At 44.9% G+C, this 24,969-nt stretch overlaps 1 protein-coding gene across 1 annotated transcript in view; it reads right to left on the reverse strand.

The window, feature by feature from the left end:
* Window positions 1-24,969, reverse strand: part of LOC125452334 (dynein axonemal heavy chain 6-like) — a 920,763-nt gene that overhangs the window by 689,613 nt on the left and 206,181 nt on the right. Inside the window, exons 20-26 of the mRNA XM_059645527.1 lie at window positions 22,373-22,560; window positions 14,361-14,606; window positions 13,891-14,012; window positions 13,215-13,386; window positions 9,217-9,321; window positions 7,583-7,701; window positions 110-184 (exon numbers count right to left, since the gene is read on the reverse strand). Of these exons, the coding sequence (XP_059501510.1) occupies window positions 110-184; window positions 7,583-7,701; window positions 9,217-9,321; window positions 13,215-13,386; window positions 13,891-14,012; window positions 14,361-14,606; window positions 22,373-22,560 (1,027 nt within the window). The remainder of the gene's footprint in view (window positions 1-109; window positions 185-7,582; window positions 7,702-9,216; window positions 9,322-13,214; window positions 13,387-13,890; window positions 14,013-14,360; window positions 14,607-22,372; window positions 22,561-24,969) is intronic.

The raw sequence follows: 24,969 nt of genomic DNA on the forward strand, positions 1-24,969 counted from the left end.
TGTTGCTGATAGCACCATGGATATTTTATGCCAGGCTGATTCATGCAGCTCATTAATGCCTGGTCCTCATGCCCTAGTTTCAGTTGTAATTCAATTTATAAGCACTTACTTTTTCACAGACTCAAACATAGAACTTTCCACATTTCCCAGCCATTGTTCAACGGGTCCCCGAATTCGAACATTCCTGCACAAAATAAGGTTAATAATGTTACCAGGACACAAGAATGTGTGATGAAGCTTTATAATATCATATATAATGTGGGAAATTGAGAGAAATAATCTGTGGCTCTAAGTATGAAGCAAAAAAAGAAATTGCTGCAAAATCACAGAAGGTCTGGGAGTATCTGTGGAGAGAAAGCTGAGTTAACATTCTGGGTACTGTGACCCTTCTTCAGAACGGATTGTAGCTGGGAAAAGGTTGGTATACATGCTAAAGGTGGGGTGGGGGAAGAGGAAAGAGTAGAAGATCGGTGGAGTTGGAGCCTAGAGAGACTCCATGACTCTACCACGGTTGGGCAGATAAAGGAATGGGTAAAGATCAGCCTGGGAGAATGAATAGCTGCTAATGGGGACCATTAGAGGCTGGCAATGGGTTATTTGTGGTAGAGGCACATGTGATGACAAAGCTTGGTGTGTGTGGGGATTAGGCAAAGGACATGGAAGAAGGTATTCAGGCTGTGAAATGAATGAACTTGATATTGAGTCCTGAAGGCTGCAGTGTTCTGAAGCAGAAAATGAGGTGTTGTTCTTCCAACTTGCACTGAGCTTCGCTTGAACACTGCTGCAAGCCTGAGACAGATGTTGGCTGGAGAACAGGGTGGTGTATTAAAGTAACAAAGTGTGGAGCTGGATGAACACAGCAGGCCAAGCAGCATCTCAGGAGCACAAAAGCTGACGTTTCGGGCCTAGACCCTTCATCAGGTCTAGGCCCGAAACGTCAGCTTTTGTGCTCCTGAGATGCTGCTTGGCCTGCTGTGTTCATCCAGCTCCACACTTTGTTATCTTGGATTCTCCAGCATCTGCAGTTCCCATTATCACTGGTGTGTTAAAGTAGCAGGCAAACAGGTAGCTCAGGGTCTTTTTTGCAGAAATAATGTAGATGTTCTCTGAAGCAGTCACCCAGTCAGCATTTTGTCTCCCCTGTGTAGGCAAATCCCTGCTTCACCTGGAAGCTGTGTTTGGAGCCTTGGACAGTGAGGAGGGAAGAGGTAAATGGACAGGTATTACACCTCTGCGGTTGCAGAGGAAATTGCTGTGGGGCTGTGAGGAGGTGCTGGGAGTGGAGGAGGAGTGGACTAGAGTGTGCCTGAGGGAATGGTTCCTGCAGAAGGCTGACAAGGGAGGTGAGGGGCATATTTATCTAGTGGTGGCATGCCACTGATGGAAATGGTGGCTAACAATCTTTTGGATGTGGTTGTTGGTGGGATGGTAGGTGAGGTTGAGGGTACCTCTATCACTGTTGTTAGATGGAAGAGATGGATTGCGGGCCAAAGTGCAAGAGACAGGCCTGGCATGGCGGAAGGTCCTGTCAGGTATGGTACTAGTAAATCCTCAGTTGAGAAAGAAAGTGGACATTTCAGAGGCCCCCTTGTCAAAGTTAGCATCTGCAGAACAGATGTGACAGACAGAGAAGTAAGGAGAATGGAATAGAGTCTTAGAGTAAGCAGGGTGTGAAGATGCATAGTCCAGGTAACTATGGGAGTTAGTGGTTTTGTAGTGCATGTTAGTGGCCAACCAATTCCCAGAAATAGAAGCAGAGATATTGAGGAAGGGAAGGACCAGGTAAAGGTGACAGCAGAGTGGAAAATTAGAAGTAAAATTGATCAATTTTTGGAATTTCGAACAAAAGAGCGAAGCAGCGTTGATGATGTCTCCACACAAGGAAAGTTCCAAAGAGACAGGCAAAACCAGGACCACACAGGTACGGGAGGGGCAAGAGACTTGCAATGGGAGAGAGATTCCCTGAGGTTGGCCTGGAGGGAGGCCATTGCAACTCTCTTGGCCCTGGACTGACCTATCCCCTCCCTACCTCCCCACCTATACTCTCCTCTCCACCTATCTTCTTTTCTCTCCATCTTCAGTCCGCCTCCCCCTCTCTCCCTATTTATTCCAGTTCCCTCCCCCCATCCCCCTCTCTGATGAAGGGTCTAGGCCCAAAACGTCAGCTTTTGTGCTCCTGAGATGCTGCTGGGCCTGTTGTGTTCATCCAGCCTCACATTTTATTATCCTGGAATTCTCCAGCATCTGCAGTTCCCATTATCACTGATACAATTCTTCAGGTTAGGCATCCCTGGAAGAGGCTTCGCAGTGAGGTTAAAATTGTATCAGTGATAATGGGAACTGCAGATGCTGGAGAATCCAAGATAACATTTTATTATCTTGGATTCTCCAGCATCTGCAGTTCCCATTGTCACCACACAGGTACCTATGGCCAACTCTTAGACCTGAAGAAAGTGGGAAGTTTTAAAAGTGAAACTTGGTCAAAATGAAGACAAGATCAGCCAGGTGGAGAAGGCCTTTATTTCAGAAAGAAGAGGAAAACCCTGAGACCATCCTGGTGGGCGATAGCCGTGTAAAGAGATTGCACATGCATGGTAAACAGAAGGTGACTGGAGCCAGCAAACTGGAAATTCTGAAACTGATATAAAGTGTCAAGAGAATCACAGATGTAAGTGGGAAGGTTAAAATAGTATCAGAGATAATGGGAACTGCAGATGCTGGAGATTCCAAGATAATCCATCATCCAGCCTCACATCTTATTATCTTGTAAGTGGGAAGGTACTGGACTATGGGAGAAAGAAAATAAGGTTGAGCTATGAAGAAATGAGTTTTGTGGGACAATTTGATTTAATTTGTATTTCTATACTCTTGCATGTTAAGACGGAAACGCAACTGGTCACTTCTTTGAAACATTCAATCAGTTTAGTCAGACATGATGTCCCCTTGTCAAGCCACGCTGACTGTTTATAATTAATCCCTGCTTTTCCAAATGCAGATTAATTCTGTATCTCAGAATTGCTTTTGATAGTTTCCTCACCACCAAAGTCAGACTGACTGTGGCTTCCTGGTTTATCCCTTGCTCCTTTCTTGAATAATGGTGCTAATTGGTTGTCCTCTAGTCCTCGAACACCTCTCCTGTGGTCAGAGAGGAAGTGAAAATGTTGCCCAGATATAGTTTTGCTATCCAAAAGCGAGACAAAACTAACCCAGCTAATTTGTCCCATCAATTTACTCTCAATCATCAGCTAAGTGATGGAAAGTGGATAGCCAGCTCCCCTCCAAACCACTCACCATTCTGAATTGGAAATATATTGCCTTTGCTTCAGTATCACCATGTTAACATCCTAGAAATCCCTCCCAAACAACCTACAACATAGATGCAGTTGTTGAATAAGGCAGCTTACCATCACTTTCCCTGGGGCAAGTAGGGATGGGCAATAAATGCTGACCCAGCCTACAATACCCATGTCCCATTAATAAATAATGGAAAAGTAGGCAGTGCTATCAACTGGCACTAATGCAACAATGACCTCAGTGTTATAAAGACACTTCATATTTAATATTTCTTGGGCTGAAATGTTGATTTCATTTGCTTGGATTTATTTATTGTCATGTGTACCCAAGTACAGAGAAAAGCTTTGAGTATGAGCAGTACAGTCAGATCTTTGTGGAAAATTGAATTTACTTCAAGTTTTGCAGAAGAAAACCTGGTGTGGATGTTTAATGGATGTTGTTTGATGAGGGTTAATTTGCACATTTAAGTTTCAGCAACTGTCATTAGAGCAAGGCGCATAAAAGTAGGACCTGAGGTTCCCATTTCACAACCACATTCCATCACAAGCACTGGAAGACACCAGTTCACAGTTGTCAAATTTGCACACTCAATGGCAAGAACATAGTTCATTACACAGTAAGAAGACTTTTCTTGTGGAGTGGTTGCCGTGCTATCATGGTGGCTATCAGTGGAATTCAACTCTCAGTATAGCATTGAAACTTTGGTTGTGCAATGTAGAATTGGAGAAGTTCACATATCTCAGAGGTCCTTATGGAGGTGTGACAATTACCTGTGGGAAGCCTCCATGCCACACTGTGTAACCGTGTAGCATGAGGCTTCAACGCGATGCATGAGAGCACTCAGGAGTTTGTTCAAAAAAATTACATTAACCTCCTGGCACTTGCAGAAGATGATCTGTTCACAGGTCTTCCATGGAGAATGCTGTTTCTGAAGTCATATGGCCATGGTTCAACTACAAAGACAGCACAGAAGGAGACAGTGATAACAGCTTCGTCAGCAAGCCCAGCAGGAGCAGAAATGTCCAGCAGCTTCCACACAGCCTCCTACAGACAGAAGTGACAGATGAAAATACTCTAAGGAGGTAGCAGCTGTTCAAAACCTTCCTGCATGTCGAAGCGAATCAAGCAGCTTGGGCAGAGGGATTCTTCACCATCCCTAGCTTCCCCAAGCTGCAGGGCAATTATATCCACAATTCACCCACGCCACCTCTGTTCCTCCCATAAGTTGGCTTCTTCTTCTGTTTCCCACTAAACCCAAGCAGCCCCACTTTCTCAGTTGAGGTGTAATTAATCTGCTTGGCCTTGTTGGCATGGAAGACTCAACTGGTCATCATCAATGCCTTTGAGCTTAGAGAGTCCAGGCCTGCTAGCAATCTCCAGCCCAGATTGAGGCTCACATTGCTTGGCTTCAGGTTTCGGGAGCACAGGCTGACCAAGGAGGAGGAAGGGCCGGGTATCTCTGCAGTGGGTCCTAAGAAAAAGTTGCTGTGGATCCTTAAAAGGGACACTTAGATTGAGGCCACATTCATGTCTTGCCTCAACATTAATGTTGATTGCCAAGAACTCCAGTGATGTTTTGCAGATCCAGGTGTGTATCTAGCATGTCCTGAGTGTCCTGGACTTCAGTATTCACCAACCTCTCCATGGAGATCGTCAAACCCATGCATGCTGCAGGCAGCAGGGTACTGATAACTTTGGTACACACCTTCACTCTTGTTCTAAATTACCTTTATTGACTGACAAACTGGCCTGATGTTTTTGAGCTGCTCTGCATGTTTTGATCAAGTCATTAATGGTGGAGACCATGAACCATTTTCTGTCAGGAACTGCGCAGATTACTAGCCTCCTGCAGTCCTTTGAGTGCCAATGATCTGGGCATTTCTTTTTTGACCAGCTGCAGAATAGTGATGTGCTCACCAGATTGTGCTAGCCAAAGACTAACCTAGATAGAGTACCCACCAAGATGAAAGTCTGAGTTGATGGAAGGTGCATGTGAAAGCCTCACTAGACAATCTTGGGAAGGTTCATGAGTTCCTCCGCAGAGCTGGGGGTGAGGCTAAAGGTCTCTAGAATTGGGTTGAAGATGATTAAAAATTGTGTAGATTAGCAATACGTTTGCTCTTCTAGTAAAAAGAAAACAATGCAACACAGCATAAAGAAACTTTCTGGGTTGGTTGCCCATTGAGGTCTCTCCATGCCAATGTGAACAGTCATACCCTTCTCAAGCTAAATCTAAAATTTCCTCCTGATGGGAAATGTGGATTCTCTTGTCCACCAACTCCACCCATCTGCTCACCAGTCTTGAATCTCCAAGCCCAGTTACAGGCCAATATTTTCCTGCAATGAGATAAAGGGAGGGTTTGGGTATGATGGAAGTAGATGGGCAAACGGGTAATGGTGATGCAGGACTGGGAGAGGTGGTAAGGTCTAGGAAGCATGGCAGGCAGGATTTGTAGTTTGGCAGGATGAGGTGGTGGTGAGCCCCAAAGTGAATAGGCTGCATGTAATAATGAGAATTGTAGCCCTTAGGTTTGGTGAGAGACATGTGCAGTGGAAGAGTTAGTGTGAGTCATGGCCCTGTGAGTGTGAAGTTGCAAAGAGATAGTGGCACTTCCAGTTGTGGACTGTAGGTCAGTAACCTTCTTGCCGTCCTCTTGGGCGACCTTGTTCCTTTGGGACACAGCACTGACCTGGGCTGTAATTTGCCTCCAGGTGGTGTGGCCTTATGTGGTAGACTGCTAGAAAAAGAGCTGTCCTCCCCACCTACCAGCCCATCCACTAACATGTCTAAGTCCCTGTCCATGAAGCAAATGTTGAGGCTCAAGCGCCACAGTGAGAGGGACAGACCCTGGCTTGTGGTGTTTGAAATTTTGTGCAGTTGGGTTTTCAACAAGTTGCCAGTGGCATTAACACTGGCAAGTCTTGTTGACTAAACTAGAATCTCAAAAATAACAACAGCAGAAATAAAAGACTACCAAAAGGTAAGAAAAATGTCCAGATCCTCGATATTTAAGTCTTATCTCTATAAAGGTGCTTGGAATAACCAATGCAGACACCCAGATCTAGCCACAGCCTGAAGTCTCCATCAGCCTCTGAGTCTCACAATGATCGCTGGGAGTAGCTCCGCTCTTGCCATCACTGCTTCCCATCACTGGAGGAGTTTTGCCACTGCTGCTGCCACCGCCAGCCCCAAACGCCGGGAGGACATCCTTGTTGCCTCGTCCAATCATGGGGAGGATCCACGTCCGCTGTCATTCCATGCACGCTCTGCTCTCATTGCCATGCAGATGCCACTGATTAACCTGCTACAAAAAGCTTTAATGAAAAGAGAAACAGGTCTACCTCCAAGGCACAAGTCAGGAGTGTGATGGAATACTCCCCACTGGCCAGGGTGATTGCAGCTCCAAGAACACTCAAGTAGTTTGACACCATCCAGGACAAAGCAGCCACTTGATTGGCACCACATCCACAAGCATTCACTCCCTCCACCACCAACGCTCAGTAGCAGCAGTGAGTACTATCTACAATATGCACTGCAGAAATTCATTCAAGATCCTTAGATAATACCTTTCAAAATTCATGACTTTCCATCTAGAAGCAGGAGGGCTGCAGATACATGTGAACACCACCTCCTGCAAACTGCCCTTCAAGATACTCACAATCTTGACTTTGAAATATATTGTCACTCCTTTACTTTCGCTGGATCAAAATCCTGGAATTTCCTTGCTGAGGGCCTTCGGGGCCTATCTCCTGTTTACCTCTTGTCTATGAGACCTACCTGTTTATTATATGTTGCTCATCAATTCACTGGCTAGGAATGAGAGTAGTAAGGGAATGGAATGCTTTGCCTGCAATGGTAGTAGATTCGCCAACTTTAGGTACATTTAAGTCGTCATTGGACAAGCATATGGATGTACATGGAATAGTGTAGGTGAGATGGGCTTGAGATCAGTATGACAGGTCGGCACAACATCGAGGGCCGAAGGGCCTGTACTGTGCTGTTATGTTCTATGTTCTATGAAAGAAAAGATATTTTCTGATCAACCTGTTCAAATGTGTTATGCCACACCTCTGGAGTCGGTGGGAATGTAAACTGGGTCTGTTGGCCCAACAGATTGTTTTGCTGCTAAATGGGTGTCAATTTGACAGAGTTATGCGTACTCTGTCTGTGCTCTCTATGTCCATGTCTCTTTGATTCTTGACCATGCAAGGCCAAAATGGATGGCAAGGGGAGTGAAAATGAAGGAACTCACACAAAGCGAAGAAATTGTATTAATTTAGGTAATACCTTGGCATGGGAAGGTTCTCATTTTCTGCAGACTTGATCATAACCACTGTGGGAGGTCTGGTAGCTTGCTTCACAATCTCCAGAGATCTGATATTTTCAAAACACTTGGCTAAATGAGGCTAAGGAAACAATGGAAAAAAATCAATGTCACAGTCAATATAGTTAAAATTGCTAATGAGGAGCTCCTGGAGGGAGTGACATTTCCCAACTTTTATTAAGAGAATGATAGAATGATGCAACACAGGAGGCCACTCATATCACAACTCTGTGAAAAATATTTCTCATTAGTTCCCTCCCCAACTCCACCTTTTCCTACATCCCTGCAGATTATCCCCCATTCAAGTCTTTATTTAGCCGTCTGTTGAAAGTCACTACTGAATCTGTTTTCACCACCCTTGAACACAACGAGTTATGGATCACACTCCGTTTGTGAAGTGATGCATTCCTCATGTAGACTCTGGTTCTTTTGTGAATGATCTTAAATAAAGCTGGTTTTAAGAAAAGGATCAATTACTGTCTAAGGGCATCCAATTAATTGAAATCAGAAGCAGTTGTAAAACAAATAAAATTTGCCAGAAAATAGAAACAAATTAATTTTATATAGTATCAGTTTTGGTGAATACTATCATACTTAAGGAACAAAGTTCTCAGGGTTAATGGGAACTGCAGATGCTGGAGAATCCGAGTTATCAAAGTGTGAAGCTGGATGAACACAGCAGGCCAAGCAGCATCTCAGGAGCACAAAAACTGACGTTTCGGGCCTAGACCCTTCATCAGAGAGGGGGATGGGGAGAGGGAACTGGAATAAATAGGGAGAGAGGGGGAGGCAGACTGAAGATGGAGAGAAAAGAAGATAGGTGGAGAGGAGAGTATAGGTGGGGAGGTAGGGAGGGGATAGGTCAGTCCGGGGAAGATGGACAGGAACAGCAACTCATATTCCGCTTGGGAATCCTGCAGCCCAATGGTATCAATGTGGACTTCACCAGCTTCAAAATCTCCCCTTCCCCCACTGCATCACACAACCAGCCCAGTTCATCCCCTTCCCCCACTGCATCACACAACCAGCCCAGTTCGTCCCCTCCCCCCACTGCATCACACAGCCAGCCCAGCTCTTCCCCTCCACCTACTACATCCCAAAACCAGCCCAGCCTGTCTCTGCCTCCCTAACCTGTTCTTCCTCTCACCCATCCCTTCCTCCCACCTCAAGCCGCACCTCCATTTCCCACCTACTAACCTCATCCCACCTCTTTGACCTGTCCGTCTTCCCTGGACTGACCTATCCCCTCCCTACCTCCCCACCTATACTCTCCTCTCCACCTATCTTCTTTTCTCTCCATCTTCGGTCCACCTCCCCCTCTCTCCCTATTTATTCCAGTTCCCTCTCCCCATCCTCCTCTCTGATGAAGGGTCTAGGCCCAAAACGTCAGCTTTTGTGCTCCTGAGATGCTGCTTGGCCTGCTATGTTCATCCAGCTCCATGCTTTGTTGTCTAGAGTTCTCAGGGTTGGCAACATTTTGCTGCTCCAAAATATTAGTTAATTCCTTCATCTTCTATTCATAAGGGAATACAAGCCTGGTCCATTCCATCCATTCTTCATTACTAAAGCCTTTTAGTCAGAGTTTATTTCTCCTTACCCGTATAGCCTCAGGATTTTTGCTTTGAGACAGGATATCGAGCAGTTCACTGTTGCTGAGGAAATAAAAACGTGGGAAGGCGATCCGTTTGGCTTCCAAGTAATCCTGAAACAATAGCACATTGGTTTTGTTCACAGTCATGATCAATTTCACTTAATCCATCCAAACAGGAATACTCACAGCAGAGATTCTAACAGAATCACAGAATGAACAGCACATGAGGAGGAATTTCAGTCCTGATCAGCTACTCAATTAATCCCACTGTCTTTGCTCTTTCCTCACTGCCTTTCCAAGCATTCATCCAATTCCCTTTTGAAAGTTCTACTGGAACCTGCTGCTATCACTGTTGCAGGCAGCACATTTCAATTTTCAACAATTTGCTGGAAATCAATAGGCCAGGTTTTCTCAGGAGTAGCTACCCCCACAGATTACTATTCTGCCATGTCTTCAAAATAAACCCAGAGAGTTTCACATTTTTGACAGGAGATTGCCATTAGGTTTCCTTCAGAAATTCAGAATCATGTTTCATAATGCAGAACTGTCAGGGGAAGACAAACCATATTCCTCACCACAACAGTCAGCTGCCATATTCAGAAGTTTTCTGGCCCTGACAGCTGTGTTACCAGCTGCTGACAACAAGTAAATACTTAAGGTAAGTGTGAGGTTGGGCTGCCAGGTGTGATAAGGTGCCAAGTGAGGAGGGGAAGATGTTAAATGGATAAGATGCCAAGAAGGAGGGGTGCCAAGTGGATATGATGCCAAGCGAGTCACATGTAGAGTGTCAAGTGGGTAGAATTAGAATTCAGTTTTATTGTCATGTGTACTCAATTACAGGGATACATGAGTACAGTGAAAAGTGCACACAATCATCATTTCCAGCACCACCTTAGGTACAAAGATAACAAGGTGTAAAGCTGGATGAGCGATAATGGGAACTGCAGATGCTAGAGAATCCAAGACAACAAAGTGTGAAGCTGGATTCCGTCATCTACAGTACGATCCCACCACCAAAGACATTTTTCCCACCCCACCCTGGTCTGCCTTCTGGAGAGACCACTCTCTCCGCAACTCCCTTGTCTGCTCCACACTCTCCTCCAACCCCACCGCACCCGGCACTTTCCCCTGCAACCGCAGGAAATGCTACACTTGCCCCCACATCACCTCCCCCACCCCCATCCCAGGCCCCAAGATGACTTTCCACATCAAGCAGACATTCACCTGCACATCCGCCAATGTGGTATACTGCATCTGCTGTACACGGTGTGGCTTCCTCTACATTGGGGAAACCAAGCGGAGGCTTGGGGACCGCTTTGCAGAACATCTACGCTCAGTTCGCGGTAAACAACAGCACCTCCCAGTTGTAAACCATTTCAACTCCCCTTCCCATTCCTCAGATGACATGTCCATCCTGGGCCTCCTGCAGTGCCATAATGATGCCACCTGCGGGTTGCAGGAACAGCGTCTCATATTCCGCTTGGGAACCCTGCAGCCCAATGGTATCAATGTGAATTTCACCAGCTTCAAAATCTCCCCTCCCCCACTGTATCCCAAAAGCAGCCCAGCTCAGCCCAGCCTGCCTAACCTGTTCTTCCCCTCACCTATCCCCTCCTCCCATCTCAAGCCGCACCTCCATTTCCTACCTACTATTCCGCCCCCGGACTGACCTATCCCGTCCCTACCTCCCCACCCATACTCTCCTCTCCTCTATCCATCTTCAATCCACCGCCCCCTCCCTCCCTATTTATTTCAGAATCCTCTCCCCATCCTCCTTTTCTGATGAAGGGTCTCAGCCCAAAACGTCAACTTTTGTGCTCCTAAGATGCTGCTTGGCCTGCTGTGTTCATCCAGCTCCACACTTTGTTATCGTAAAGCTGGATGAACACAGCAGGCAAAGCAGCATCAGAGGAGCGGCAAAGCTGATGTTTTGGGTCTGGACCCTCCTTCTGAAGAAGGGTCCAGACCCAAAACCTCAGCTTTCCTGCTCCTCTGATGCTGCTTGGCCTGCTGTGCTCATCTAGCTTTACACCTTGTTATCTCAGATTCTCCAGCATCTGCAGTTCCTACTAACTTAGGTACAAAGATTCCTAGATACAAAACCTTAGGTATAAATTAGAAAAATTAAGAATAAAGTTAAAAGTTCAGCATTACGGTCTCTCTAAAGCAGAGAAAGAGGGAGAAAAAAAATAAAAGCAGACAGGTCTGCACTGTGCTTCACCTCGAGACCAGGTGTCTGCACCAGTTTGGTAGAGGGTGGGTGCCAGGATACAAGAAAGCAAAGGTTCAGGTAAGCTTTTAGCATAGGTTTGAGTGGGTGGGAGATATCATGTACGTTGGGAATGGCAAGTGTCGGTATCACAGTAAAGGAGGACAGGACGCTACATCCAGCGTAAGTTAGGGGCTGCCAGGTCTGGAGTGGGGATGTTGGCTCCTGGTGGATAGAAGGAGGTGTTACTTCAGGGTCTGGGCACGTAAGTGATCTTGAGGAGGTGTAATTGGTGATGTGTGTGGTAAGTATGGGTTTTGGTTGAATAGTTACTCAGGATATAAACTATGTGTTTAATGGCCTAGATAATAAAATGAGGCTGGATGAACACAGCAGGCCCAGCAGCATCTCAGGAGCACAAAAGCTGACGTTTCGGGCCTAGACCCTTCATCAGAGAGGGGGATGGGGTGAGGGGTCTGGAATAAATAGGGAGAGAGGGGGAGGCGGACCAAAGATGGAGAGAAAAGAAGATAGGTGGAGAGGAGAGTATAGGTGGGGAGGTAGGGAGGGGATAGGTCAGTCCAGGGAAGACGGACAGGTCAAGGAGGTGGGATGAGGTTAGTAGGTAGGAAATGGAGGTGCGGCTTGGGGTGGGAGGAAGGGATGGGTGAGAGGAAGAACAGGTTAGGGAGGCAGAGACAGGTTGGACTGGTTTTGGGATGCAGTGGGTGGAGGGGAAGAGCTGGGCTGGTTGTGTGGTGCAGTGGGGGGAGGGGACGAACTGGGCTGGTGCAGCATCTGCAGTTCCCATTATCACTGTTTAAAGGCCTAAATTTTTCTGCTTAATTATTAACTTAATTTCACTTCAATTTAAATCTCTAATTTAAATACAGGCTTTGCAGGGTTTCAGGTGTATAGGAATTGCCCAGCAGAGCCTGGAACAGTCAGGATTCTGCATGCAGCCATTGGAAACCAGTAATGTTTAATTCTATGCACAGTTTCTCATGGTGCTCCACCTAGCACCATCAATAGGAGGTTATCTGTTCAGTTATTTCATTGCTGGTTAAGAGAGCCTTAGGTTGTTAGACTAGAAGCCTAGCAAATTTAAACTCCAGAGACATAACTTTAAATCTCACCATATAGCAGCTAGAGAAACTGAAATTCCACTAATTAACAAACCTGAAATAAAACACAAGTTTCATTAACAGTGATTGTAATCCAACTGGGCTGTTGTAAAATCCACATGGCTTATTTAAGGAGGACATCTGTTATCCTCCCTGACTCAGGTCTACATGTAACTCCAAAGTGACTGAACTTTAAATGACTTTGTACACCACTGAGCTGGAGGAGGCTCATCAACATATTCTCGATGGAGAATTAGGGGTAGGAAATAAATCATAGTTACAAGAACTGATAATAATAAAGCTTGTTTACTGTGTGCATATGGCAGTTGGTATTCCAAATATTACAAAAGTGACTACAGGGCTTGAATGAAGATCTGTAGCTCAGGCGCTGGTTGTAGATGTTGGTGTGTTCACCGAGCCGTGAGGTTTGATAGCAGACATTTTATTCCCTTCCTAGGAGACATCCTCAGTGCAGTGGAACCTCCTGTGAAACGCTGTTGTCTTGTGCCAGCACTTCACAGGAGGCTCCACTGCACTGAGGATGTCACCTAGGAAGGGAATAAAATGTCTGCTATCAAACCTCCCAGATCGGTGAACACACCAACATCTACAAAAGTGACCACACTTGAAAAAAGTGCACCAATTCAGGTCCTATACCCAGGGTGTATTACCTCAAGACATTTCAGTATCTTTTCCAAGTTGGCATTGGTGGTTTGTAAAAGCTCAAGGACACCTGACGTGGTGGTTGTCTTCAGAATATTTGAGTTATTCTGAATTCTGATGATTAACTCATTCCATGCAGCATCAATGTGGCTAAACAGTTTGGTTTCTGTGGCAAGTTGCCTGTAATAACACAGCAACATGTTTGTTAAGCGCGCACATACAGTTGTATCAGCAAAGCAGCAAAGTTTTGAATACCACAGTTACTTTTTCATTCATCAAGTTCTATGCAGACAAAAACAAATGGGACACACTCAAAATACAACTTGGATTGTGGGTTTCATTCCCAAAACAAAATTGTGAGTGAGCAGAAATGAAGCATACTTAGATGTGATTGCCCAAGATAAATGGAATAGGGATTCATATTTGCACTTCCTCTGACATGTTTGTTAATAGCAACTTTGCCTTTTCTTGGCAACTAATTGCAGTTGCTAGCAAAGACATGACGGGTTTGAATGCAAAGTATTCCAGATTGCATTAATGCATAGTTTATGAGGGACCAGAATTATATTCAGGAAACAAATTGATACAAAATGAATGCCTGAACAAATTCAAAAACAGTAGTGAAGATGACAGTGAATTTTAAAGAAATGAACAGTCTGTCAGTGAGAACAGGATAATTCTTACCTTTGAATATCAGGAGCTTGAAAAATGGGAGTGAGGTACAGCCAGTTCCGCTGACAGGTCATCAGTTCTTCTATTGTATTTGCCATAATGTTCAGTTTACGGTCCCACTCATTCACTTCTTTCTACACAAAAGAATGTTTTTAAAAGTTCAGGCTAGTCTACACTTATCACCAAAATATCTTTCTGACACAGGTGTACAAAGAATGAACGTGTTACATTCCACATTCAGGGTGAGAGTGGACCATCAAAACGTTCTCACTGGAGTCTTGATCATTTTCTTATGCCCTTCATTCTCCCAGCTCACAGGAGAGACAAAATTGAAGCACAGTCCTTACGAGCTGTCCGTTCCTAGCATCTGGCAAAACTGAGGGATTGGTGGCTTATTCCTGGTGGATGTGCCATGAACATTATAAAGGACCATTAAGAAAATGACATATCTTACTAACACCCTTTCATTCAAAGCACTGTACCTTGATTGGTTCCACGTAACGGGAACCCTTAATGGTGGAAATGGTGATTAAACTATCCTCCAGCTGAGCAATGATCTCTTCCGTTGACCCAATGATTAATACAGTGTAGGTATCCAACTGATGAGTCACTAACTTGAAGCTGGTTTGTTTCCATAGGCTGCTGACCTTCTCCAGCATGTTTTTGAGTGTAGCTTCATTACTAGCTAAGGCAGAGATGTTAACAATTGCTTCTTTGCGCTGGAATATCTGGAAAAAGGTTTGCAAACTCATTCAGGTGCTCACAATCTGAACTCATAACTTTTCAAAAATGCTCAGAATCTGGCGTTCAAAATACAATCAATATTGGGAGTTACAAACTGAAAATATTTCACAGGGACTTGACAACTGAACATATTACACAGGGAGTTGCAGTATAACACATTACACAATGAGTTGTAGACTGAAGGTAATTTAGAAGACCAATAGAACTAAAAGAACACCCTTATTCCAAGGGGGTTGTAGTACAGGAGTAGGGAAGTGTTACTGCAACTGTACAAAGGTGTTGGTGAAATCTTATCTCGAGTAGTGTGGGCAGTTTTTGTCCCCAAATTTAAGAAAAAAATTATTATTATATCAGAAGCAGTTCAGAGAAAGTTCATGAGGTTGATCCCTGGTATGGAGGCTTGTCTATGAACAAAAGCTAAACAGGTTGGGACTCCAGCTGTTGTAATTTAGAAGAATGAGAGGTGATCTCATTGAAACATATAGGATTCTTAAGGGGGTTAGAATACAAAGTGTGAAGCTGGAAGAACACAGCAGGCCAAGCAGCATCTCAGGAGCACAAAAGCTGACGGTTCGGGCCTAGACCCTTCATCAGAGAGGGTCTAGGCCCGAAACATCAGCTTTTGTGCTCCTGAGATGCTGCTTGGCCTGCTGTGTTCATCCAGCTTCACACTTTGTTATCTTGGATTCTCCAGCATCTGCAGTTCCCATTATTTCTTAAGGGGCTTGACAGGTTAAATGTTGAGAGGATATTTGCCCTCAGTGGAAAGTCTAGGGCCAGAAGGCATAGCCTCAGAATAAAAGGGGTGTCAACTTGAGACTGAGATGAGGAGGAATTTCTTCTCTCAGAGAGCTGAGAGTCTTGGAATTCCCTGCCACGGACAGCTGTGGGGCAGTTTCCTTGTTTAATGTTTGAGGCTGATTCTTGATTAATAAGGAATCAAGGGTAATGGGGAAAATGCAGGAAAGTAGACACATAGAATGTTGAGTGATAATGGGAACTGCAGATGCTGGAGAATCCAAGATAACGAAATATGAGGCTGAACGAACACAGCAGGCCCAGCAGCATTTCAGGAGATGCTGCTGGGCCTGCTGTGTTCGTCCAGCCTCACATTTCTTTAACATAGAATGTTGAATCAGCTGTGATCATATTGAATGGTGCAGCAGGCTTTGCGGGGCTGAATGGTCTACTCCTGATCCTATTTCTGTAAGTCTTAAGGTACTGTATTACACAGAGTTGTTGACTAAACATATTACACAAGGATTTGCAAACTGAACACATTATACCTGGGTTGTGCATGAAATATATTACGAAGAGTTGCGCAATGAATATAGGACATGGAATTGTAGACTGAACATATTACACAGTAAGATGTAGACTGAACATATTATACAGGGACAGTTGAATGAACATATCACATAGGGAGTTGCAAACTGAATATATTACACAGGAAGTTGGAGAAAGGACATATTACACAATAAATTGTAGACAATAAATTACAGAGAGAGTTGCTGGAATGACATACCAGGCAGAGCATTGTTGAAAAAATATATTACATGAGGAGTTGCATGATCTGAACCTCATACAATGGAATCTGTCCAACTTGAAGAATTTGAAGAAGGAAGATGGAGGTATTCAGTAGTGGAAGAAACAAACTGAGGTAGACTGTGGTATCGAATGTTTGCACGCTTAGGACAAGTGTAATGTAGGGTGCTAATAAAGTAAAAGTTCAGTTGTTCAAAATGAAGCCATCTTTGCATTGTGACAGTTCATTTTTTTAACAGGGTGTGTGACAGTACTGAATCTCTAAAAGGGATTTGTTCTGTATAAAAACCGAAAGAACTGTGGACACTGTAAATCAGGAACAAAAACTAAATTGCTGGAAAAGCTCAGCATCTTTTCCAGCAAAGGAGCTTTTCCAGCAACTTTTTTTATGTTCGGGATTTTTTCTGTGCTCTTTCTCTTGAAGAGAGGTGTTGCCATACTTGTTTCGGAATGTATGCTTCAGACATTCTGAATAAGTAGCTTTGAGATCTGAGAATAAAAACCGAAAGAACTGCGGATGCTGTAAATCAGAAGCAAAAACAGAAGTTGCTGGAAAAGCTCAGCAGGTCTGGCAGTATCCGTGAAGACAAATCAAAGTTAACGTTTCGGGCCCAGTGACCCTGCCTCAGAACTATTGGTATCGTGGAAAATGTTATTTGCAGAAGATAGGCTGGGGGGAGGGGGTAAGATTTAAACAATAGATGGGGTCAGAGCCCAAACAGAAAGAAGAGTGGTTGGATAGACAAAGGAGTGGATAACAATCTGGTGAGGAGAGTGAATAGCTGTTAATGGGGACTGTTAGTAGCTAACAAGAGGTAGTCTGTAATGGCAGACTATATGGTAACAAGGCTTGTTTTGTGGGGTTGGGGCCTAGGACTTGGGACAGTTTAGGACCTAAAATTGTTGAACTTGACATTGAGTTCAGAGGACTGTAGGGTCCCCAAGTCGAAAATAACGTGTTGTTCTTCCAGTTTGCATTGAGCTTCACTAGAACACTGCAGGAAGCCTTAGACAGAGATGCTTGACACGGAACAGGGTGGTGTGTTAAAGTTGTAGGCAACAGGTAACTCATAGTCTTTTTTATTGCTTCCTCAACTGAGAATTCCCCAGCACCGTTATCAACAGAGCTGTCAACTGGGTCTAACCCATCTCCCGCGCTTCTGCCCTCACCCCTTCTCTTCCTTCCCGCAACAGCGATAGGATTCCCCATGTCCTTAGCTACGGTCCCACCAGCATCCAGATCCAAAGGATCATTAGCTGCCATCACCAGACACATATTCCCCTCGCCTTCCTTGACCACCTTCTTCATGGACTGTTCCTTCCAGCAGACCCTGGTCCACACTTCCTTCACCCCCAACACCTCCCCACAGCCCTACGGCACCTTCCCCTGTAACCAGCAAAGGTACAACACCTGCCCATTTACTTCCTCCCTCCCCAGTATCCAAGGGCCCAGGTGAAGCAACACTTTATCTGCACTTCCCACAATCTAGTCTACTGCATTCACTGCTCACAATAGAACACAGAACATAGAACAGTACAACACAGAACAGGCCCTTCAGCCCACGATGTTGTGCCGACCATTGATCCTCATGTATGCACCCTCAAATTTCTGTGACCATATGCATGTCCAGCAGTCTCTCAAATGTCCCCAATGACCTTGCTTCCACAACTGCTGCTGGCAATGCATTCCATGCTCTCACAACTCTGTGTAAAGAACCCGCTTCTGACATCCCCTCTATACTTTCCTCCAACCAGCTTAAAACTATGACCCCTCGTGTTAGCCATTTCTGCCCTGGGAAATAGTCTTTGGCTATCAACTCTATCTAAGCCTCTCATTATCTTGGCCTCCTTTACACTGGGGAAATGAAGCGTCGACTGGGTGACAGCTTCTCAGAACATCTACATTCTGCTCGCAAAAAAGACTCTGAACCACCTGTTGCCTGCCACTTTTAATGCACTTTCCTGCTCCCTGGCCAATGTCTCTGTCTCTGGCTTGCTGCAGTGTTCCAGCAAAGCTCAATGCAAGCTGGAAGAACACAAGAACATAAGAGCTAGGAGCAGGACTATGCCATCTGGCCCCTTGAGCCTGCCCTGCCATTTAATAAGATCATGGCTGATCTTTTTGAGATTCAGCTCCACTTACCCGCTCACTCGCCATAACCCTTAATTCCTTTACTGTTCAAAAATTTATCTAGTCTTGCCTTAAACACATTCAGCGAGGTAGCTTTAACTGCTTCACTGAGCAGGGAATTCCACAGATTCAAAACCCTTTGGGTGAAGAAGTTCCTCCTGACCTCAGTCCTATATCTGCTTCCCTTTATTTTGAGGCGATGCTCTCTAGTCCTAGTTTCACCTGCTAGCAGAACCAATCTCCCTGCCTCCACCTTCATAATCTTATATATGTTTCTATAAGATTTGTCCTCATTCTTCTGAATTCCAATGAGTATAACCCCAGTCTACTCAGTCTGTCCTCATAACCCTACTCTCTCCACTCTGGAATCAACCGAGTGAATCTCCTCTGCACCCCCTCCAGTGCTAGTATATCTCTTCTCAAGTAAGGAGACCAAAACTGCACAGAGTCCTCCAGGTGTGGCCTCACCAGGACCTGACACAGCAGCAGCATAGCCTCCCTGTTTTTAAACTCCATCCCTCTAGCAATGGCAGACAGAATTCCATTTGCTTTTTTAATTACCTGCTGCACCTGTAATCCTACTTGTAGCGATTCATGCACAAGGACACCCAAGTCCCTCTGCACAGCAGTGTGCTGCAATTTTTTTTAACCATTTAAAACATAGTCCATTTTCCTGTTATTCCTACCTAAACCGATGACCTCACCTTATTAACATTGTACTCCATCTGCCAGGCCTTTGCCCACTCACTTAGACTATCTATATCCCTCTGCAAACTTTCAATGTCTTCTGCACACTTTGCTCTATCACTCACCGTCGTGACATCTGCAAATTTTGACACACCACGCTTAGTCTCCAACTCCAAATCATCTATGTAAATTGTAAACAATTGAGGTCCCAACACTGATCCCTGAGGCAGACCACTAGCCACTGACCGCCAACCAGAAAAACACCCATTTACCCCTACTCTTTGCTTTCTACTGGTCAACCGATCCTCTATCCATGCCAGTACATTACCTGTAATACCATGCAACTTTATCTTGTGTCGCAGCCTTTTGCATGGCACCTTGTCAAATGCCTTCTGAAAATCCAGATACACTATATCCACAGGTTCCCCACTGTCCACCATGCAAGTAATGTCCTCAAAGAATTCCACCAAATTAGGTAAACATGACCTACTCTTCATGAACACCTGCTGGGTGTTCCCAATGGGACAATTTATATCCAGGCGTTTTGCTATTTCTTCCTTAATGATAGATTCAAGCATTTTCTCCACTGCTGAAGTTAACTGGCCTATCGTTACCTGCTTTTTGTCTACTTTCTTTTTTAAACAGTGTCAAACAGTTTTTAAACAGAAGAACAACACCTCATTTTCTGCTCGGGGACCCTGCAGTTCTTCAGACTCAATACTGAGTTCAATAGTTTTTGGTCCTAAATTCTCCCATGTCCCAGCCCCTAGTCCGACATACCACACCTTGTTATCACATAGCCTGCACTTACACATGACATATTGTTATATTGTTAGCCACTAACAGTCTCCATTAATAGTTATTTACTCCTGTAGCCAGATTGTTATCCACTTCCTTTTTCTGGCCAACTGTGTTTCCCTCTGTTTGGGCTCTATTCTTACTTATTGCTTACTTCTTATCCACTCCCCTCCCCCACCTTATCTGCTGCATATAAACCGACATTTTCCTCACTACTATCAGTTCTGAGAAAGGGTCACTGGGTCCAAAGCAGTAACTTTGATTTCTCTTCATAAATATTACCAGATCTGCTGAGCTTTTCCAGCAACTTCTGTTTTTGTTTGAGATCCCTGAGTGTTTTTTGATTCGATAAAAGAGACATGAGTCGGTGGATTCAGGCTCACAAAGAGCCAAGGTTTTAGTTTTACTTTCAGTTGGGGTTTGGAGCTGGGCTGGTGGAGCCATGTGACAGAGCTCTCTCTTTCTCTGCTGCAGCAAACAGCTTGAGTTCTGTGATAACAAGGTGTGGAGCTGGATGAACACAGCAGGCCAAGCAGCATCTTAGAAGCAGGAAAGCTTCCTTAGAAGAGGCTTCACAGTGGGGTTAAAATTGTGTCAGAGATAATAGGAACTGCAGATGCTGGTGGGTCTGCTGCATTCATCTAGCTCCATACCTTGTTATTTTTATCAAGTATTTTAATTGAATTAACAATATGCTTTTTTTTCGCTTGTATTTTTACTGTGTTATAAGAATAAAGTGTGTTTTGCTTAAAGCCCAGTAGTGGACAATTGAAATCAATTTGGAGCACATTGCCTTACACTTGCCTTTTTTGATATATTTTGAAGGGGTTTGACCTAGTCCAGCACAACCACCTCCCACCAATGCTCATGATCTGCCTCTCTCAGCATTGCATACAACACCTTCCTTCCCTCAACAAACATTACCAGACAGTCCCGGACAAGACGTGCCCAGACCCCTATCCTCTGCCTGTACATCTCACTGACCACGCAACCCTAGCCATTGGACTTGCTGCAGCAACCCACTCCCTGGACAGCAGAGGTATGGAGTCCCTGACTAAGAACACTGGCCACGCTCCTGACTATGGCAAGTCCCCTTGACTGTTTTGGGTGGGTGCCATTCATTGACTGTGAAGAGACCAGGACTCCCCGACTGATAGTTGTCTCCATAGACTTCAATGTGGACATGGCTGCCTACTTGTGTGTTTGCTGTGTAAGCTGCAGGTCCATGGTGTAGATGTGAGGCTGAGGTAGCACTCTACATTCTGCAAGATGTCTAACCCCTTGAACGAGCTCTGCTTAACAGCAAGGCAAGTTGCCTGCTTTTAATGACTGTACTAATTGGCAAGGAGAGGCAAGGCAAAGTAAGGTAAATCAGGGATGCTGTGAGTATGCAGGTGGATGCTAAGTGAGTGAACACTAAAACAGTAGCAAGAATCTGTTGAGAGGCAGCCTAGTCCAGTCTGTGAACTGGGTTCCTGGCTTGTGGGTAGAGTGTCCCTGCTGCAGCATTTCAATAGTAGTTGCTGATGCACCCTACAATGTAAGTCTGTGCTTCCAGAGCCCACTGCTGGTGTGAAATTGAAATCCCAGGATGGTTGTGATAGATCGGCAGATGCTGAATGCCAATGCCTGTGGAGAGCTCGTGTGTGTGCCTGGTGCCTGCTGAATGTAACCTGGGCTGCAATTTCGTCAAAGGCACCATGGAGGTTGCATGGAACAAGCAGCGAGCCGAATCTGCCAGGTATTGTCGAAATTCCTAGTGCCTAGCGTGTGTGATGAGCTTGATAAGGCGGAAGGTTGACTATAATGAGATGAATTGTGGCATCGACAAGGCATTTAATAAGTATTAATCTCTGTCAATTTGCACGTCTCCACTGCCTACCAAGGATCTTGCTGTGCTGCTTGTGAAAAAGATGGAATGAGATGATCTGTGTCATGACGGGCCTCGGTGGAATATTCATCCAAGTCTGTCGCATATCTCACCACAGCCCACGTCACTCAGACCCATACAATATGGCATATTTCTGTGCTTCCTATTAAATTGAAACTAATTTTTATACTTCTCCACTTCTTGTGTTCTGTCTGCCAAATCTTTGCTTGTTCAGGTAGCTCTCCAAATCCCTTGAAATGTTTTTGCAGCCTCTTTGTAGCTGCAGCTAGTTTTGTGTCATCTACAAACATATACATGTATATCTTTACTCCATTAAGATGCTCTTTTCAATCTCCTTCATTGATCAAGCCATTGGCCATCTGCTTTATTATTTTTATTGCTGTATTCAAATGTGAGCTTGTGGGATGAGTTTGTGTACCATGCAAGAATCACACATTAAAGATTAGCTGTTTCTGTGAGATATCAGAGGGCAGACAGAGTTGCTGCAAAGTGGAAGGAGAAAGAAAAGACCAAAATAACTAACAAGGATTCACTCCACAGTTTACAAAGAGCACTCATATATGGAAATGGATGCAATGACAATGTTTGGGTCAATGTTTCAAATTTTGCTCACTACACAGTAAACATTAACAAGGCGTGGCTTTACTCCTATCTGCTGAATTCACTCCATCTATTAGCCCATGTGGAGCAAGTCTTACCCTCAGTTTGGTGAGGTTTTCCAGAGTGAGGTTTTTGTCCTTGATTGATCGGCCAATGGTGTATTCAATGGCTTCCCAATGCTGCGATTCCAGATAGGGGTTCCGCAATGCCACAATGACTGGGAGTGTCTCTTTAAAGTCAAAGACAGCCTGTTTCTGAAGAGGGACTATATCATTCGCTGGCAATCCTAAAGGAGATTACAAAATCTCCTTATTAATAAAATGTAATAAGAGTAATAAAAAATGAAATACTCAGTGGAAGTGCTGATAAAGTGAAACAGGCTTTTAACAATAGGACAATAACACTGCCAGCAAGGGGTTATTCATTCATTAATATTAATATATCATTGTTCCTTCGGTCACTCTGGGTCAAAATCCTGCAATACCCTCCTTAAGGGCATTGATGAATGAGTTATTTATTGTCACCTGTATTTTACAGTGATTAATACAGTAAAAAGCTTCAACAGTAGCTACAAAAAACTTACAGCACATGGACTGCAGTGATTCAAGAAGGCAGCTCACCACCACTTTCTCGAGGTCAACTAGAAATTAGCAAAAGTGCTGGCTGGTCAGCAATGCCCACATCCCGAGAATAAATTTCAAAAAGTGGTCCAGATTTGCTTGCAGGCCCCCAGATTAGTTTTTGATTGGCTCTAGCACAATTCATAAAACAATAAAGTTTGAGAAAATCTCCTGTTTTCTCCAGCTGATTATAACATCATAAGATATAGGAAGAGAATCAAACCATTTGGTCCATCAAGTCTGTGCCACCATTCAATCATGGCTGATATGTTTCTCAAACCCATTCTCTTGCCTTCTCTCCAGAAGCTTTCATCTCCCTTTGTCCTAAATTCAGTGAATGCCTTGGCTCTACAGCCTTCGTGGTAATGTATTTCACAGATTCACCACACTTTTACTGAAGAAACGTTTTCGTCATCTCAGTTTAAAAGGCTGTCCCTGCATTGAGGCTGTGCCCCTGGGTACTTGTCATTTTCAACATGGCAGCATGGGCAGAGCAGGTAGGTTCCTGTTCCTACTCCAGGCTGGCCATAAGACCATAAGACATAGGAGTGGAAGTAAGGCTATTCGGCCCACCGAGTGCACTCCACCATTTAATCATGGCTGATGGGCATTTCAACTCCACTTCCCTGCACTCTCTCCGTAGCCCTTGATTCCTTGTGAGATCAAGAATTTATCGATCTCTGCCTTGAAGACATTTAACGTCCCGGCCTCCACTACACTCCATGGCAATAAATCCACAGGTCTACCACTCTCTGGCTGAAGAAATGCCTCCTCATTTCCATTTTAAATTTACCCCCTCTAATTCTAAGGCTGTGCCCATGGGTTATAGTCTCCCTGCCCAATGGAAACAACTTCCCAGCGTCCACCCTTTCTAAGCCATGCATTATCTTGTAAGTTTCTATTAGATCTCCTCTCAACCTTCTGAACACTAATTAATACAATCCCAGGATCGTCAGCAGTTCATCGTACGTTAAACCTACCATTCCAGGGATCATCCCTGTGAATCTCCACTGGACACGCTCCAGGGCTAGTATGTCCTTCCTGAGGTGTGGAGCCCAAAATTGGACACAGTATTCCAAATGGGGCCTAACTAGAGCGTTATAAAGTCTCAGAAGCACATCACTGCTTTTATATTCCTTCCCTCTTGAGATAAACGACAACATTACATTCACTTTCTTGATCACGGACTCTACCTGCAAGATAACCTTCACAGAATCCTGGACCAACACTCCCAGATCCCTTTGTACTTCTGCTTTACGATTTTTCTCACCATTTAGAAAATAGTCCATGCCTGTATTCTTTTTTCCAAAGTGCAAAACCTCACATTTGCTCACGTTAAACACATTCTTTTTCTCTCTCTCCTTATCATCTTTTACTTTTTTCATCTTCCAGGTGTGGTGGGGATGCTGGAGTGGAGTCAGTGGTGACACCTGAATGGGGAATCGGCTGTAGCTATGGTGGAGGCCGAGTCCTGGTCAGGGCGGAGGTGCAGGAGGTGGGTCACACCCACTCGAGGTCCCTGTTCACAATGGTGCAGGGGAACAATTGGTTGGGAAAGAACGTGGACATTTCAAAGGGTCCATGGTGCTGAATGCGTACGTCAACTCCTGCAGCAATGGCAAATCAAGCATGGGCCAGAGCAACATTGGCAGATCAAGAGTGGGCCACTTCGGCGGGGAGAGAGGGGTTGGTGAGACAGTGATGGCGGTGAGAGCAGGGTCAGTGAGACAGTGATGGCGGTGACAGCAGGGTCAGTGTGACAGTGATGGCGGTGAGAGCGGGGTTGGTGAGACAGTGATGGCAGTGAGAGCGGGGTTGGTGTGACAGTGATGGCGGTGAGAGTGGAGTCGGTGAGACAGTGATGGCGGTGAGAGTGGAGTCGGTGAGACAGTGATGGCGGTGACAGCAGGGTCAGTGAGACAGTGATGGCGGTGAGAGCGGGGTCGGTGAGACAGTGATGGCGGTGAGAGTGGAGTCGGTGAGACAGTGATGGCGGTGACAGCAGGGTCAGTGAGACAGTGATGGCGGTGACAGCAGGGTCAGTGTGACAGTGATGGCGGTGACAGCAGGGTCAG

Source organism: Stegostoma tigrinum, chromosome 4 (genome assembly GCF_030684315.1).
Source record: "Stegostoma tigrinum isolate sSteTig4 chromosome 4, sSteTig4.hap1, whole genome shotgun sequence".
NCBI lineage: Eukaryota > Metazoa > Chordata > Chondrichthyes > Orectolobiformes > Stegostomatidae > Stegostoma > Stegostoma tigrinum.